This window comes from Chiloscyllium plagiosum, unplaced genomic scaffold (genome assembly GCF_037043375.1).
Source record: "Chiloscyllium plagiosum isolate Xiang-an unplaced genomic scaffold, Cpla_swu_hap1 HiC_scaffold_3, whole genome shotgun sequence".
Taxonomy (NCBI): domain Eukaryota; kingdom Metazoa; phylum Chordata; class Chondrichthyes; order Orectolobiformes; family Hemiscylliidae; genus Chiloscyllium; species Chiloscyllium plagiosum.
The window spans coordinates 72,086,508-72,104,676 of record NW_028270141.1 but is presented as its reverse complement, the minus strand read 5'-3'; the positions used below and the strand labels follow the sequence as shown (position 1 = coordinate 72,104,676).

The following is an 18,169-nucleotide window of genomic DNA, read 5'->3' as shown; positions in this document are numbered from 1 at the left end:
TTTTAAAAAAAATACACGCGAGGCTGGGCTTTACTATCAAAAGTCAATACATCTTCAGCACATGCCAACCTCATGTGTTCCCAAAGTTAGCGGCAGATACAGAACTTTATTCTCCGGATTTGGCAGCCCTCCTACCGGACGCCAGGGGGTGCTTGTGCTCCCTGTCTGCTGCGGGAGTGAGAGTGAGAGTCTCATCGTCGGCAGTAGCCCCATCGTGTCACTCAACTCAGTGCAGACAGAGAGCGAGTTAAGTTAGCAGCTGAAGTTTGTGAAAGACCTGATAATGAAGTAAGACGATCACAAAACTCCAACAAAATGAAGGTTTCTTCTTTGTTCGTGTTTGCAGTCAGTGTCCTGTTATGTTGGCATTGCAGTAATGGTCAGCAGAGAGGTAAGTGAAAGTTGACAGTTATAATTAGTGAACAGTTACTGCTCAATACATGGACAACGAAACTGTCAAACTTCTCACATTACGTTGTGGTGCAATTATTTTTGAATTCTAGCCTTGTGGAGCATAGTTACTTAAATATGCAACTTTGCAAACAGTTATAAATAGTCCACCATAGAAATGTAGTAAAGTACTATCGATGTAGTTGCATTCAAGTTGGGATCGAGCTATAGGCTAATTTCTAGACTTGAACAAAACTTACAAGTTGAGTTTTAATGTGATGCATATGTTACTGTTTGCCAGGATATTGAAGATAAAACAAAAAAACTAAGCAAATGGTAGCGAGCTTTCATTAATCAGTTTTCGCTCTGATTTATTTTCTAGGAGAATTGTGGATTTTGATTCTGTGCTCATCAATTTATTTGATTATTCGGATTTTTCTCTGTAAAAGTTCACTGTTTGCGATTGTTCTCCCAACTTTGATATCAGGAGTGAAATACGAACGTTACAACATTTGATTGACAAATCGGTCTATTTGATTGCAGGAATCTCCTGTATTCAAATCTATAGTGAAATCTGTCACAGAGAAAACCACACAAACTTCCTGCAACACGCATTGAATGTTCATTTTCTTTTTCAAATGTGACGGAATTTATAAAATGCTGCAAATTACTGGAGATTATCTTAGAACTGAGTTACATGCAAACTATTAGAATAAAAAACATTGATTAAAAAATTATGAATTTCAAAGCAATCATTAAACGTTCTTAAAGTTTATGGCAAAACCAGTTAAGAAAGCCTCAGGTCACAGGTACACCATAGCATGAATGCTATTTCAGGAACTTGTATGTTTTATTTTATTGCTAGGTGAAACTTAAAAGAGATTAAATTGAGTGAAGTTAATAGAGAAAATACTATACTTAAAGGTTGTAATGTTTGACACATCTTCCTTAGGGAAGTTGGTTTCATTGGTACGAGTAATCCAGACAAGTGAGTCCGAATCCTATCATGGCAATTTAATATTTAAATTTTAAAGAATCATTGCAATTGTAAATGGAATCATAAAACTATTTGTTAGCAAAACCAATGAATCTACCAATGGCTTAGGGACTGCAATCTGCAATCCTTAGTAGTTCAGCCTTCCTCCAGTTCCAGACAACTTTCTTGATTCCTAAAAGTACTTTGAAGTGCATCAAACCACTACAAAGAATCCACATGACGTAGAATGGTTGTAGAAGTATTTTGTATTTTTACATGAGATGTGGGAATCATTGCCATTTGTTGTTAATTCCTTATCCCCCACTGTTTCATTGGGACATGAGTCAAGAGTCAGCCACATTGTGGGTCTGGAATCGCATATAGATCAAACCAGATAAGAGCAGCAGACACATATTTCTCTTCCCTCCTTTGTCTGCCTTATGCAGGGACTGTTTCTCTGGGACTCCATGGTCCATTGTTCCTTCACTCCCAACATCCCTCCACAATTCCACAGCATCTTCCCCTGCAACCGCTGAAGGGGTAACATCTGCCCATGTACCTCCTCCCTCCTCAGTATCCACAGGTCCAAACAAACCTTCCAGGTGAAGCAGCACTTTACCTGCACTTCTCACAATCTAGTCTACTGCATTTGCTGCTCATAACGTGGTCTCCTCCACATTGGGGAAATGAAGTGTAGACTGAGTGACCACTTCTCAAAACATCTATGTTCTGTCTGCATAAACGACCTTGAGTTCCCAGTTGCCTGCCACTTTAACACACCGCCCTGTTCCCTGGCCAACATCTCTTTCTCAGGCTTGCTGCAGTGCTCCAGTGAAGCTCAGCGCAAGCTGGAAGAACAAGCATCTCATTTTCCACTTGGGGACCCTGCAGCCCTCTGGGACTCAATGTCAAATTAAATAATTTTAGGGCCTGAAATCCCCCCTGTCCTAGCCCCCTGCTACACACACTAAGCCTTGGTATCACTTAGCCTGCTATTACGGACCAACGATCATTAGCCACTAACAGTCTCCATTGATAACTATTCACTGTCCCAGCCAGATTGATATCCAATCCTTTGTCTGTCCAACTGCTCTTCTCTCTCTTCTCTATTCCAACTATCACTTACTCCTTACCCTCTCCCCCCACCCTATCTTCTGCATGTAAACCAACACTTTCTTAGCTATAATCAGTTCTGAGGAAAGGCCACCAGACCCGAAACATTGACTTTGATTTCTCTGCACAGATGCTGCCAGATCTGCTGAGCTTTTCCAGCAACTTCTAATTTTTGTTTAAGAGCAGCAAATTTTCTTCACTGAAGGATATCAGTGAATCAGATGGATTTTTAAAAGACAAGAAAAGAATTACATGCTCACTGTCAGATTAGTTGTTAATTTCTGATTTCTTTTAATGTAAATTTCACCATCACCCATGATGCTATTTGAACCTGTCTTTAGATTACTAGTCCAACAACATGACTGCCACCATCTCCCCATGATAACTTTTGTCAGCTTCTTGGATGCAAATTGGGATTGGATATTTAGACTGTTCTAGTCAGTGACATCAACCTGAGAACAATTTATTTTAAATTAGGAATTTTGACAATGAACATCACTTTTTCTTTAAAATAAATTATAAATTGCTTTATATTGGATATTAATTTTGAATCAAATTTTTCAAACAATTTATTTCAAATGTACAAAGCATACGTATTTGAAGATAAGATGGGCTAAAATCAAACATTGAAGCAAATGTATTTTACGATGTCAATGGAATACGTCAAAATGTCTTAACTATTATAAATGAACATTATCATGTAAAATAATGAACATTACTACAGATAATAAACGTGTAACTTTTTTGGTTTATTCAACACGTATTTGTTTAGCTAATATGTTAATTCTAATGAAACAGTGTTGAAAGTAACTGATTATCTTTTTATTAATACTCTGGACACTTTTACAGCTCGCTGAGGACATTTTTATAAGATGTGGCCCATCTTGTGATGGAAATTACTTTAGATGTATGTACAAATTTAGGGTGGCACGGTGGCTCAGTGAGCTTTGGCAAATAGAGTTAAGGAGAATCCAAAGGGTTTTTACAAATACATTAAGGACAAAAGGGAACTAGGGAGAGAATAGGGCCCCTCAAAGATCATCAGGGTGGCCTTTGTATGGAGCCGCAGAAAATGGGAGAGATACTAAATGAGTATTTTGCATCAGTATTTACTGTGGATAAGGATATGGAAGATATAGACTGTAGGGAAATAGATGGTGACACCTTGCAAAATGTCCATATTACAGAGGAGGAAGTTCTGGATATCTTGAAATACATCAAGGTGGATAAATCCCCAGGACCTGATCAGGTGTATCCTAGAAGTCTGTGGGAATCTAGAGAAGTGATTGCTGGGCCTCTTGCTGAGATATTTGTATCATCGATAGTCACAGGTGAGGTGCTGGAAGACTGGAGGTTGGGTAACGTGGTGTCACTGTTTAAGAAGGGTGGTAAGGATAAGCCAGGGAACTATAGACCGGTGAGCCTGACGTCGGGGTGGGCAAGTTGTTGGAGGGAATCCTGAGGGACAGGATGTACATGTATTTGGAAAGGCAAGGACTGATTCGGGATAGTCAACATGCCTTTGTGTGTAGGAAATCATGTCTCACAAACTTGATTGAGATTTTTGAGGAAGTAACAAAGAGGATTGATGAGGGCAGAGTGGTAGATGTGATCTATATGGACTTCAGAAAGGCGTTCGACAAGATTCCCCATGGGAGACTGATTAGCAAGGTTAGATCTCATGGAATAAAGGGAGAACTAACCATTTGGATACAGAGCTGGCTCAAAGGTAGAAGACAGAGGGTGGTGGTGGAGGGTTGTTTCTCAGACTGGAGGCCTGTGACCAGTAGAGTGCCACAATGATCGGTGCTGGGCCCTTTACTTTTTGTCATTTACATAAATGATTTGGATGCGAGCATAAGAGGTACAGTTAGTAAGTTTGCAGATAACACTAAAATTGGAGGTGTAGTGGACAGCGAAGAGGGTTACCTCAGATTACAGCAGGATCTTGACAAGACGAGCCAATGGGTTGAGAGAGGCAGATGGAGTTTAATTCAGATAAATGCGAGGTTCTGCATTTTAGAAAAGCAAATCTTAGCAGGACTTATACACTTAATAGTAAGGTCCTAGGGAGTGTTGCTGAACAAAGAGACCTTGGAATACAGGTTCATAGCTCCATGAAAGTGGAGTTGCAGGTAGATAGGATAGTGAAGAAGGCATTTAGTATACTTTCCTTTATTGGTCAGTATATTGAGTACAGGAGTTGGGAGGTCATGTTGCGGATGTACAGGACATTGGTTAGGCCACTGTTGGAATATTGCGTGCAATTCTGGTCTCCTTCCTATCGGAAAGATGTTGTGAAACTTGAAAGGGTTCAGAAAAGATTTACAAGGATGTTGCCAGGATTGGAGGATTTGAGGTTATAGGGAGAGGCTGAACAGGCTGGGGCTGTTTTCCCTGGAACGTCAGAGGCTGAGAGTTGACCTTATAGAGGTTTACAAAATTATGAGGGGCATGGATAGGGTAAATAGACAAAGTCTTTTCCCTGGGCTGGGGGAGTCCAGAACTAGAGGGCATAGGATTAGGGTGAGAGGGGAAAGATATAAAAGAGACCTAAGGGACAACTTTTTCACGCAGAGGATGGTACGTGTATAGAATGAGCTGCCAGAGGAAGTGGTGGAGGCTGGTCCAATTGAAACATTTAAGAGGCATTTGGATGGGTATATGAATAAGAAGGGTTTGAAGGGATATGGGCCAGGTGCTGGCAGGTGGGACTAGATTGGGTTGGGATATCTGGTCAGCATGGACAGGTTGGACCGAAGGGTCTTTTTCCATGCTGTACATCTCTATGACTCTATGTGTCAGGTGCATTAGTCAGAGGCAAATGGGTCTGATTGGATTATTGTTTGAAGGGACTTGTTGGGCCCAAATGGCCTGTTCCACACTGTAGTGAATCTACAGTCAACATAGGACATGGACAATCTCTTGCATGTGTATGCAGATGCAATTATTTATATTTGTATATGTTAAATGAGTAACTTCCAGAATTTTGTCCAGTCAGCAAATACTTCAATCCTCTGTGAGATTTGAGAAGTGTGAGACTCTGTGTCTGCATGTACATCTCTCAATAGGAATTCAAAAACAGTATTTGAGCTTTGAGAGACAGTGAGTGATTGCAAAGGTCTGTGAAAATACATAGACTTGTTGGGTGGAAGTGGAAGTAAGTTATATTAAATTTTCACCAAGAGATTACTTACTTGTGAGTAAGTCAAAAGTGCATCAACAGACAACCATCTGAAAAACTTGTCAGGGAGGTAAATGATCTGTCTTTTCAGTATACTGAAGCAAAGTTTAGAAAAGTAAATTTACAGTTGGTGAAGCTGAATTGAAGTAACATTAAGTTTTACAAGGTAACTAAAGATTTTTTTTATTTTTCAATAGTCTCGTTGGGAATTTAAACTCGTGGGAGTGGAGGTTAGGGCAGTTGAATGTTGCTCCTGCAGAATGTAGGATGTAAGGGTCACCACTAGTGTCCCTGCTGACTGCATCTGTGGGAAGTGCACCCAACTCCAGCTCCTCAAACCGTGTTAGGGAACTGGAGCTGGAACTGGATGAACTTCGGATCATTCGGGAGGCGGAGGGGGTTACTGAGAGGAGTTACAGGGAGGAAGAGAGATGGGGATTTAAAGCAGAAATTCAGAGAGCTCGGGTGGAAGCTTAGTGCTAGAACAAACAGAGTTGTCTCTGAATTGTTACCCGCGCCACTTGCCAGCAAGGCGAGGAATAGGGAGGAGTTGAACACGTGGCTACAGGGATGGTGCAGGAGGGAGGGTTTTGGATTCCTGGATAATTGGGGCTTATTGTGGGATAGGTGGGACCTCTACAAACAGGATGGTCTTCACCTGAACCAGAGGGGTATCACTATGCTGGGGGGGATACTTGCTAATGCTCTTCGGGAGGGTTCAAACTAATTCAGCAGGGGATCGGAACCTAAATTGTAGTTCCAGTATACAAGAGGGTAGTGAGGTCAGAAATAAGATTTCAAGGTTGCAAGAGTGCACCGGCAAGTGGGAAGGTGATTTGAAATGTGTCGACTTCAATGCCAGGAGCATCTGAAGGAAGGTGGGTGAACTGGCGGCATTAGTTGGTACCTGTGGCCATTTTGGAGACATGGATAGAGCAGGGACAGGAATAGTAATTGCAGGTGCTGGGATTGAGATGTTTCAGTTAGAACAGAGAAGATGTTAAAAGAGGGGGAGGTATGGCGCTATTAGTCATGGGCAGTAATACGGTGGCAGAAAGGGCGTTTGAGAACTCATCTACTGAGGTTGGCTGAGGTTAGAAAAAGGAAAGGAGAGCTCTCCCTGTTGTAAGTTTTCTATAGGCCTCCAAATAGTTCCGGAGATCTGTCTGCATTGCTGTCTGACTCTACGACTATATGTAGAGGAAAGGATAGCAAAGATAATTCAGGATAGGAACGAGAGTAACAGGATAGTTGTTACAGGGGACTTTAACTTTCCAGATATTGACTGAAAATACTATAGTTTGAGCTTTGGTGAAAGTGACCACAATTCGGTTATGTTTACTTTTGCGATGGAAAGGGATAGGTCTATACGGCAGTGCAAGAGCTATAGCTGGGGGAAGGGCAATTATGGTGTGATTAGTCAAGATTTAGGATGCATAGAATGGGGAAGAAAACTGCAAGGGATGGGCACAATTGAAATGTGGAGCTTATTCAGTTATTGCGTGGCCTTGATAAGTATGTACCTGTCAGGCAGGGAGGAAGTGGTCGAGCATGGTTTACTAAAGAAGTTGAATCTCTTGTCAAGAGGAAGAAGAAGGCTAATGTTAGGATGAGATGTGAAGGCTCAGTTAGGGTGCTTAACAGTTACAAGTTAGCTAGGAAGGACCTAAAAAGAGAGTTAAGAAGAACAAGCAGAGTCGAAAAGTGTGGTGCTGGAAAAGCACAGCAGGTAAGGCAGCATTTGAGCAGCAGGAGAGTCTATGTTTCAGGCATAAACCCTTCAGGAATGATAAAGGGCTAATGCCCGAAACGTCGACTCTCTTGCTGCTCAGATGCTGCCTTACCTGCTGTGCTTTTCCAGCACCATACGTTTAGACTCTGATCTCCAGCATCTGCAGTCCTCACTTTTTCCTGATCTGATTTTAGCCTCAACGCTACATTTCCTGCACATCCCTGATGATCTTACATCCCCTTTGCCATCAGGAATCTACCCACTTTGGCATTAAAAATAGTTAAAGATTCGGCATCGAGGGCATTTTGAGAAAGTGAACTCTGAAGACTTTCTATCTTCTGAGAGAAAGGAATTTTTTCAGAGCTCTGTTTTGAAAGGCCGCCCTCTTATTTCTAAACTAAAGCCCTGAGCTCTGGAACGTCCCAGAAGAGGAAACATGTTTTCAACACCCAGCCGGTTGAGTCCCCTCTGGATCTGACATTTCTCAATTAAGCCACCTCTGATTCTTCTAAATTCCACAGGATACAGGCCTAACCTATCTAGCCTTTCCTCATGAGTCATTTTGCTCATTCCAGGTATTAGTCTAGGACGTTGTCTTTGAACTACTTCCAACACATTAACATCCAAATATAGGACATAGAACTTTACACTTATCTGATGAAGGACCAGTGCTCCAACAGCTTGTGATTTTAAATAAACCGGTTGGACCATAACCTGATGTCATGTGACTTCTGGCACAGAACAACAAAACAGAGCAACAGGTCTTTGTCCCACCATGTCTGTGCCGACATTGATGTCATTACAAACTAATCCCATCTGCTTTCACATGCTCCATATCCTCCTATTTCTTGCCTGTACACGTGTTTGTTGAAATGTCTCTTAAATGTTGTTGTCGTACCTACATTTACCATTTCCCATGGCAGTGCTTTTCAGGCACCTAATCCCCGATGTAAAAAACTTTCCTCGCACATCTCCTTTAAACTTCTCCCCTCTCACTTTAAACCTATGCCCCGTAGTATTTGACATTTCCAACCTGGAAGAAAAACTTCGACTATCCAACCTATTCATGACTCTCATAATTTTGTATACTTCTATCAAGTCACCCCTCAGCCTCCAATGTTCTAGAAAAAATGATCCAAGTTTGTTCAACCTCTCCTTATGGCTAATAAACTCCCATCCAGGCAACATTCTGATAAACCTCCTTGCACATTGTACAAAGCCTCCACATTCTTTCTGTAGTGTAGGGACCAGAAGTGTACACAATACTCCAAATGTGGCCTATCTGAAGTCTTTTGCAGCTGCATCATGACTTGTCAACTCTTATACTCAATGGGCTAATCAATCAATGCAAGCATGTTGTGTGCCTTCTTTACCACCTTATTCAGTTGTGTTGCCACTTCCAAGAAGCTATGGACTTGAATCCCAAGATTCCTCTGTTAATCAATGCTCCTAATCATCCTGCCATTAACTGTGTACATTCCTGTTGCATTTGACTTCCCAAAATGCATCACTCCATACTTATCTGGTGATGAGTATTGACACAGTACTCCAGATGTGGTCTCATCAATGCTCTGTATAACTGAATCTTGCGTTCAGCTCCCCTCACAATAAAACTTGACATTCTATTAGTTTTCCTAATTACTTGCAGTACCTGTATATTAACCTGAACTAATTTCAACATTCAAGTCTTATAGCATTGCTATGATACACTCAATATGTTAAAGTTTCAGATTTAATAAAGATACTTCCATTCAGAAAACAATTGATTCCCCATGAGATTGATTACCTTTTTTTCTTTTTCTTTCTTGGGAGTTTTAGAAGAAATTGTATGTAATATTTGCCTGCTCAATAGAAGGTGGAACTCATAGAGCAGCCAGTGCATGTCTGTAAGAGGGAGTGGGCAGAAGATATGAGGGCTGATTGAGACTTGTAAGTGGATTTTCAATGTGCAAAAAAAACCAAAACAGATACAGGTTGAAACCAAACTGCAGACCTCCATGAAATGAGACACTTTCATCTCTTTCACTCCATAAGATTTTAGGCCATTAACTGAATAGACCATTGCATGAATAAACTGTTTGACACCTCACCCCGCCCCTCATAATTTTGAGTAACTTGCTTCTCCCATTTGGCTCTTTAAGAAGATGGAAAATGATACAGACAATAGGAAAGCTGTAATTATAAGTTTAAATGTATAAGTTTAAGATCAAAGTAAACCTAGAGAGTGAAATAAATTGTTGAAATTCAGAATTGGGTTTGAATCATGTGTCATGTAGAACAAGGTTTATTCGAGGGAATCTGATGTATTGACAACCTGTCATCATTAAACCACGATTTTATTGTACATTGAACTTTCATCAAAAAATCAAGTTCACTGCAGATGGCTTAACAAACTCTTTGGCATTTAAGATAGATTGTTTTAAATGTGTCGTGCTGGTTAGGCTCATGTATATTTCACGATACTAATTTCCCCTGAGGTAGTGGTGGCAAGCTGCCTTCCTGAATTGCTCCTGTCTTTGTGGTGAAGGTACTCCAAGGGAGTTGTTAAATAGGGAAATAGGGACTTGGAGCTCGGTCAGCAAAAACACAAAGACCAATTTCCAATCAGGATGGCGTGACCTGAAGGGGAGCATGCAAGTGGTAATCTTCCCAAGATCCTCTGTCTTTGTCCTTCTTGGTGTCAGAAGTTGCATGTTTGAGATGTGATATCTAAGAAGTCTTGGTGAATCGCCATAGTGCAAATTGTAGATAGGACACGTTACAGCCACTACAGCCACTGGATGTGCCAAATCTTTGGAGTTATAGGAGCTGCACTGTACCAGGCAAATGGGGAGTGTTCCACTGATTCCTGACTTGTGCCTTACAGATGGTGGACAAATTTGGGGAGTCAAGTGGTAAGTCACTTGTGAGACACTCTAAATAACAACAGGTTGTAAAACAAGCATGTGTTTTTGTGTGACATTATATCATTTCTTATTCTGCCTAAGGTTTAAACTAATTTCAAAGTAATTTAATGTAAATTTGAAGTGGATAAATGTTTCCGGTAAGATAGAAAAACAATTTCATACTGCTTGTCCATATGCTAATCCTTCATCACAGAGTTTTCAGGTTTTCGTCTGATTAAAATTGTATTATTGGATTTCAAGTATGCTTCCAATTAAGAGGGTTATGAAAAAAACATAAGCATCAACTCTTTTTCCCCAAGTATCAAATGTTGTAAACATAAATGCTTCTGTAAGGATGTTTGAAAATATTAGAGTGCGGCACCATCTTTTGAGTTATAACAAATAATATACAATTAGAGTTATTGTCAATACATATTAGCATTTATCCATGAGATGTAACAATGCTGCTTCTGATATTAAATCCAGATTAGATTAAAATAGATGCAGAATAAAAACTCTTTTCTATTTATTTTAAAGAATGCATTGTCTTGACTTTATTGCACAAATACAAAATATTCATTTCCTATGACACACACTCTTGTATTACTTGGAATAAGACTGGCCTAAATTATGAGTAAATTTGCATAGTAAACTGAAACCACTGAGAACTGGATTGAAACCTCTAAACTCATTCACTTCAGACCCTTACAGTAAATGGGATTAAAGTCAACTCCTTCTGTCAGTTGGAATCCATCAAAGAAATGAATGGATATTGTTGCAATCTACTAGAGTCTCAAGTCACTCCTACTAATTTATGATTCTATAATTTTAGTCAGCTTAGGCATCTGTCTGGTCCAGCAGGCATCCATCTATATCAGAAGATTGTGGTTTCAGGTCGAGTGCAAAATTTGAATATGCAATATAGGCTGCCTCTTAAATGCACTACTAAGGGTGTGATATGTTGTGAGTGAAATGTTAACAATCCTAATGCAAATGTTTTGAAGAATTGTTGGAACATCTCCCAATGAGTTGGACATCTCCCAATGTCCTGGACACCCTTCACCCCCAACTGACATCACAAAAACGGCTTAGCTAGTCATTCATCTCAACGTTGGTGTAAAATCTGTTTATCCTCTTTGTTAGTTGTGCTTGCTAAAAACAACAGTGACAATATTTCATAAAGAATTTATTAGCTGTGCAGTACTTGGAGTATTCAGAGGACATGGAAATTGATGTATAAGTGCAAATCATTCTTTCTTAGAATAAATTATATTACCTCTCTGCAGACTTAACAAATGGATATATGCATTCTGCACTTGTACATTCCTTTCTCTTGAATATGAAGACATGTGCAAGTTTTTAAAAATCTTATTTCATTGCTGGAAATGTATTTTAGAATGGAGTGGAAGAGAACACACTCATCTCCACTACTTGGAGGAGGAAAAGCAGCAGTGTCATGGGAATATCATCTGTATAAGGTTAAAACATTCCTCCTTTCACATTAGCGAGTCAATGATATCCAGCTCCTGATCTATTGCAATAATCTGTCAGATTTTAATGTTATTTTGGTGCAAGCTCCCCATCTGTAAATCCTCCTATCCGAAGACACTGACTTAGTCACAGGTTCCAGTCCTTGAGCCTGGCAATCAGTTACATGACCTGCTGCTCCCATGACCCTCTGGCCTCTGAATTCTACTTCCTGTTGGTTCCCCAGACACTCAGTAATCACTTGCCAAGACTACCAGGAGGAGATTGGAGCTCAATAAGAAAATAACATGATGCAGTAAATCTGAGTTGGGAAAAATAACAATTAGAGAACATAAAAATCGGTGAACTTTTCCTAACAGATTGCAAAAGCTGCACAACAGTTTGCTAAACATGAATTCAGTTTTATGCCTCCTTTTGTGACAGCAAAATTTTAAAAAATTCATTCATGGGATGTGGGTGTTGCTGCGTATTGACCCCCCCCCCCCCCCCCCCATCCCTAGATGCTTTTGAGAGATGATGGTCAGCTGCATTATTGAGCTACTACAATCCATGTGCTGTGGGTCAATGCACAATGCAGTTAGTGAGGGAGTTCCAGGTTTTTGACCCAGCAACATTCAAGGAACAGCAATAAATTTCCAAGTTAAGATTGTGATTAGCTAGGAGAGGAACTTGCAGATGGTGATGTTCCAATATCTGCAGCCGGTGTCCTTCTCGATGGAAGTTGTTGTGAGCTTGGAAGGTGCTGATTAAGGGGCTTTGCTGAATTTTTGCAGTGCATTTCATTAGCTATACACTTGCTACTGAGTGTCGGTGGTCAAGGGAATCGATGTTTATGGATATGATACCAATCAACTGAGCTGTGTTGCCTGAATGATACCAAGCTTCTTGAGTGCGACTAACTAAAAAGCTGTTTCATATGGACTTTCTGACTTCAGTGGAAAACCAGGACAATTACAACAAGTAGAAACCTAAAGTTTCAAGTTAAGACACATAGCATGAGGGAGACTCAAGTTGCTCTTTACAGAAATAGAAATGCATAAAATTCAAATTTTATGATAATTCCACAATTTGCTGGCCACCTTTAGTCATATCAAGTACTTTTAAGGTTTTTAAGAAAACTTGCTGTAAAGGCTTCAATTCACCATGTGATTTAAACTCCCATTTATTAGACTATTATGCCAGGCCTCTGGATTATTAGCTGAAAAATGTGTTGCTGGAAAAGCGCAGCAGGTTAGGCAGCATCTGCTGCACCCGATCATTTACTGCATCCGCTGCACCCGATGTAGCCTCCTCTACGTTGGGGAGACAGGCCGCCTACTTGCGGAACGTTTCAGAGAACACCTCTGGGACACCCGCACCAACGAACCCAACCGCCCCGTGGCTGAACACTTTAACTCCCCCTCTCACTCCGCCAAGGGCAGGTCCTTGGCCTTCTCCATCGCCAGACCATGGCAACACAACGTCTGGAGGAAGAGCGCCTCATCTTCTGCCTAGGAACCCTCCAACCACAAGGGATGAATGCAGATTTCTCCAGCTTTCTCATTTCCCCTCCCCCCACCTTTTCTCAGTCCCAACCCTCAGACTCAGCACCGCCTTCTTGACCTGCAATCTTCTTCCCGAACTCTCAACCCCCACCCCCTCTCCGTCCTATCACCCTCACCTTAACGTCCTTCCACCTATCGCATTCCCAACGCCCCTCCCCCAAGTCCCTCCTCCCTACCTTTTAGCTTAGCCTGCTTGGCACACCCTCCTCATTCCTGAAGAAGGGCTTATGCCTGAAACATCGATTCTCCTGCTCCTGGGATGCTGCCTGACCTGCTGCACTTTTCCAGCAACACATTTTTCAGCTTTGATCTCCAGCATCTGCAGTCCTCACTTTCTCCTCTGGATTATTAGTCCAGTATCGTTAGTGCTACACTTGTCAAGATAAGTCACTCGTTGAATCAAAAGGAGATTTGCAGTGCATTCTCAAATGGCTGCGTTATCTTTCTTCCTTTTCGTAAAGGAGAAGAATACACCTCACACCAGGTTAGCTATCCTCGGCGTAGCATCATACAAAAACACAACATAATTTTACCATTATCATCACTTAAAAAACAATAAATCTCTCAGACTTCATAGCTGCAGTTTGCTTCAGGAATTAAAACCTCGTGTAAATAGTATCACTATAGAATGTCTATTTACATGAAAATATGTAATTGAATATAATGGAAGGACCGAAAGGAAGATCTGTTCAGTACTCTCATGTTCTATTTCTTACAGTGGTGACAGAGGCTGCCCATTAGCTTCTTTGCATGATCCCTTTCCTTTTCAATGTCCATCTGTGCCACAGTTTGCTCTACTTCATCTTCCAGGAACATGGATGACTGTTTTGATCGCTATATTATGTACCATGCAGGAAATGACTAGATACCTTGTGGGCAATTATTTGGCAGATGTAGTTAAATGACCTTATCTGCTTTGCCCGGAAGAATCGAAAAGCATGGAAAGAGAATTCTACCATCGACAGATCAGGGTGTCCAGTACATGAAGCGCAGCCTGCTGCTGAGCAGGTGTTGCAAGTGATTAATGAGCCAAATAGTTGACCTTTGATCCAAGAGGAGTCACGTGTGAAAAATAGGGAAGTGTTTCTGTAGCTGAACAGGGTTTTAGTTAAACTGCATCTGAAGTAGAGTGTACAATTTTGGTCTCCTCACTTGAGAAAGGATATAGTTACATTGAAGCAGTTCAGAAGATGCTTACTAATTCCTGGGATGGAAAAGTTTGTGAGGAAAAGTTGAGCAGGCTGTGCCAAAGCCCATTGAAGTTAGAAGAATATGAGGTGATCTTATTGAAACAAGTAAGATCTTGAGGGGATCTATCAGGTTGGATGCTCTCATGATGCTTCACCTTGTGTAAGAGTCGAGGACAAGGAAAGAAAAATTTGTGATCCCCCAGTCAGGCTGAGACAGTTTTTTTTTTTCTCTTTGAGTGTGATTAGTCCATGGAGTTCTTTCTCCCAGAGAACATTGGAGACAGGGTCAATAATGTAGTCAAGGCTGAATAAGGTGGATTTCTTTTATTGCTAAGGGGATTAAGAGTAATCAGGGACTAAGGAAACTGGAGTTGAGGCTGGAATCCATTTAGCCATGAGTTGAATGAATGGTAATGGTCACATCCAAAAGGCCGAATGGCCAGTTCTTGTGTGTCCTATTTTGTGAACTTTGGAGACATGATAGAGCATTTAAGGGTTAGCTGACTAAAGCAAAGCTCATATAAATGTCAGATCTGCCTAGAACATGCCAAAGTTGCATATTTTATTGTTTTTTTTACATGCAGAAGGAACTAAGAGAAGCTGATATATTTGTATAACACTGCATTTGTTCAGAAGTGTATCCTATGTAAAATTAATTGACATTTTGCTTTATGCTTAATCATGTTTCGGAGTGTTTTTCAGTCCCTTTTCCAACAAGAAACACATTTTATGGCTGAGAAAAGTGTCACAGTATTTAGTAGATGAGAAGTCTGTTGTAATCTCCAGATTACACTGCTCTTTGACTACAAATATCGCTTTTCAGCTGAACTTCTTAAAAAAGGTTCCTGTTTCACAGTGAATTCTCACACACATCCAATTTTATGTTCTATTATGAAAGCAGGTGAATTTGTCTTGAAGGATGATGTACTGTGCACAGCACTTGAATTAACAATGTACCGTGACAATTCATAATGAGGAATAACAGCGGGCAAACCTCTTACTGCTGCACCGAATTAATAAAATGTGTAAATATAAACCGTATATGCATGACATATTCTGCGATCGTTGTCACTGTGAAATTAGTGAGAGTGTGTGATGTTCTTGAGAATATTTACAATAATATTGCTTCGTCATGTCTTAAACACAAAAATTGCTTGGAATTTTACTTCATGTGTTCCGTGTAGGTTCGAAGGTTGAGAGAAAGGATTAATGTTGATGGAAACAAGTGCATCTTAACACATACAACAGCTTTTTTGATACATAAAAATGACTGAAGTATTGGAATGCAAGTAAAAATTCATAATTTCTTCATGATTCCAAATCTGAAGGTGTGACTGACAGTAAGGACTAAATGATTTGAAAGGAATGAGCAGCAAAGGGGAGATAGAATTTGACACAAAGAAATGTGTTTTGATGCCCTTAAGCACAAAGAACAGGGAGCAGCAATTTGACTAAATGGTACTGTACTAAAAAATGTATAAAGACTGAGGAACCAGGGGGCTGAAGGTGACAGGATATATTGAGACAGGAGTTGGACAAGAGCTGGGTCTTAATGTTTCATAAATTGACTTACAAAACAAGTAACCTATGCAGAACCTATCCAAAGTTCTTGTCAGGTCTCAAATAGAGCGTTGAAGCCAGTTCTGGTCACCACACTTCAGAACAAATAGAAGACATTTATCAGAATATTCCAGGCTGAGCGATTTCAACTGCAAGATTAGTTTGGTAAAGCCAGGATTCATAGGTATGTGTATTGTACATAGATGGACAAGTACCACCTCTCTTATCTTCCTAAGTCTGTAGGGTTCTTTCTGAACCTGTCTGTGTGGGGAAAATGTTACAGGCTCACAGTTCTTTCTCACAACTTCAGTCCTCCCCGGATGCAATTTCCTAATGCCCCTCGCCAAATGACAGAGCTAATATCCAAACGCTCAGACTCCCCTGAATATTCCAGAGCTGTCACCCATCCTTAGGCATTCACTGACCTGGCACCGTGTCCAAATTGCCCACCTGGCACAACTCCCATATACCTATCCACTTGGCACACTACCGTATCACTTACCTATAAATACATAATTTCCCTCAGTCATTACCAAGGAGTGGCTTTGGACCCCTAACTCCTGAAAGATGGCAAAACATTCCATAAAATTATTCCAGTCACCTCTGTGCTCTACTCACGCTCTTAGCTTGAAAAGTTACTTCTTTGTTTTAGATTTCTTCAAGTTAGTTGTCTCATTTTAGTTCATCCAACCTCTTTGTTAATCTCACTTTTCTAAAGAGCTTCATGCTATATCATCCTGTGGCTAATAAACTCATCTCTTTGAAAATCCAGAAATCACATCTCTGGCAATGATTGTTGCAAACTGGTCCCATTTTAATTGTATTGTCTTAAAGAGTCCAAAAATTTCATATCTTGGGTTCATGAATAATCTATTAAAATATCAAGGTGTTTTGATGAGGAAGATTGTGGCTTAACATCTGATCAGATTTTGCTGTAATAAAGTATTTCTTTGGGATTAGCATATCCAATGAGGGTGGGGAATATCCCAGCATCCTGGAAACCACATCTCGTTAGTTTGTTAATACTTCACTTCTGACAGCTCTAAAGTTTAACCACAGGAGTTCAGTGGTCAAAGACAAATGATTTGATAGAATAGATGTATACCCACTGTGTGGTTTGATAGCTTCTGCCATCTCTTGGCTGACATATTCATGAAGTCACTTCATTATGTCTATGTCAGGTTTTATTTTCCCCTAAGGTCCAGTACCAACGTTCTGTGGAAGACATTTGGACAGTTCGTGAAAACTGTCCATTACTCCTGACCTTTTTTGCAAAAACCCCTTTTGGGCTTTTAAATGTTGACTTCTTTTGGGTTGAATGAATTTTCATTGAAAAACTAGTTACAAGTTACTACTTACTTCTTGGAGTAAAGGAGAATGAAAGTATATTTGTTAGAAATGCACAATATTATCACAGGTTCAAGGTAGACAAGAAAAAAACATGTTCTGCAAGTACTAGGGAATGTGAATATAAGACTTTTGGAAAGAGCTGGGGGATGTGAAGATATATTTTACGTAATGAGTTGTATGGACCGGGAACTCTCTGCCAATGAGAATGTTGAAAGCAGAAGTGATTTCAAACAGAAACTGAGCAATCGAGTGAAATAATTGAGTGGTCGTGAGGATGGTGGTTCAAGAATAGGATTATTTGGATTGCTCAGCAGAGATTAGGCATGGACCAAACAGTCTAATTCTGCCATGATTCTGAGTTTATTGTCCCCCTCCCTCACGGAGTGGGAGAGGCATTTGATTAGACAGGAGGGCATGAAGTGGGGCACCTTGATTAAATCTCGGGCTCTTAGCCTTGCAGGTAGCTTTTCAACTTGAGGTTCTCAAGTGGGTAATTAATGTGGGGAACTCTGTATGAAGAGAGAGTGACTAACAAACCCTTAGGTTTTCTTGTGGTTGATTGGATGGGTTCACTTGTTCAAATGCACATGGGACCTCGTTGAGGGACACAGCAATACGGAGAGGGAACTGACTGAGAATAAACTTCCTGCCCTTTCTTTAGATGCTGTCATCCTGCCCACCTCACTGACAACTCTCACCCTTTTCTCAGTCCACTTTCTGTAAAGATCCAGTGAAGATTCCTGTAGAAGGCGTGAGT

At 40.5% G+C, this 18,169-nt stretch overlaps 1 protein-coding gene across 5 annotated transcripts in view; it reads left to right on the top strand.

Moving 5' to 3' along the window:
• Positions 1 to 236: 236 nt before the first annotated feature.
• Positions 237 to 18,169, top strand: part of lama2 (laminin, alpha 2) — a 385,009-nt gene continuing 367,076 nt past the window's right edge. For all 5 annotated transcript variants that reach the window (XM_087980433.1, XM_087980426.1, XM_087980423.1 and 2 more), the window contains exon 1: positions 237 to 391. In XM_087980433.1, the coding sequence (XP_087836559.1) occupies positions 316 to 391 (76 nt within the window). In that variant the 5' untranslated portion in view covers positions 237 to 315. The remainder of the gene's footprint in view (positions 392 to 18,169) is intronic.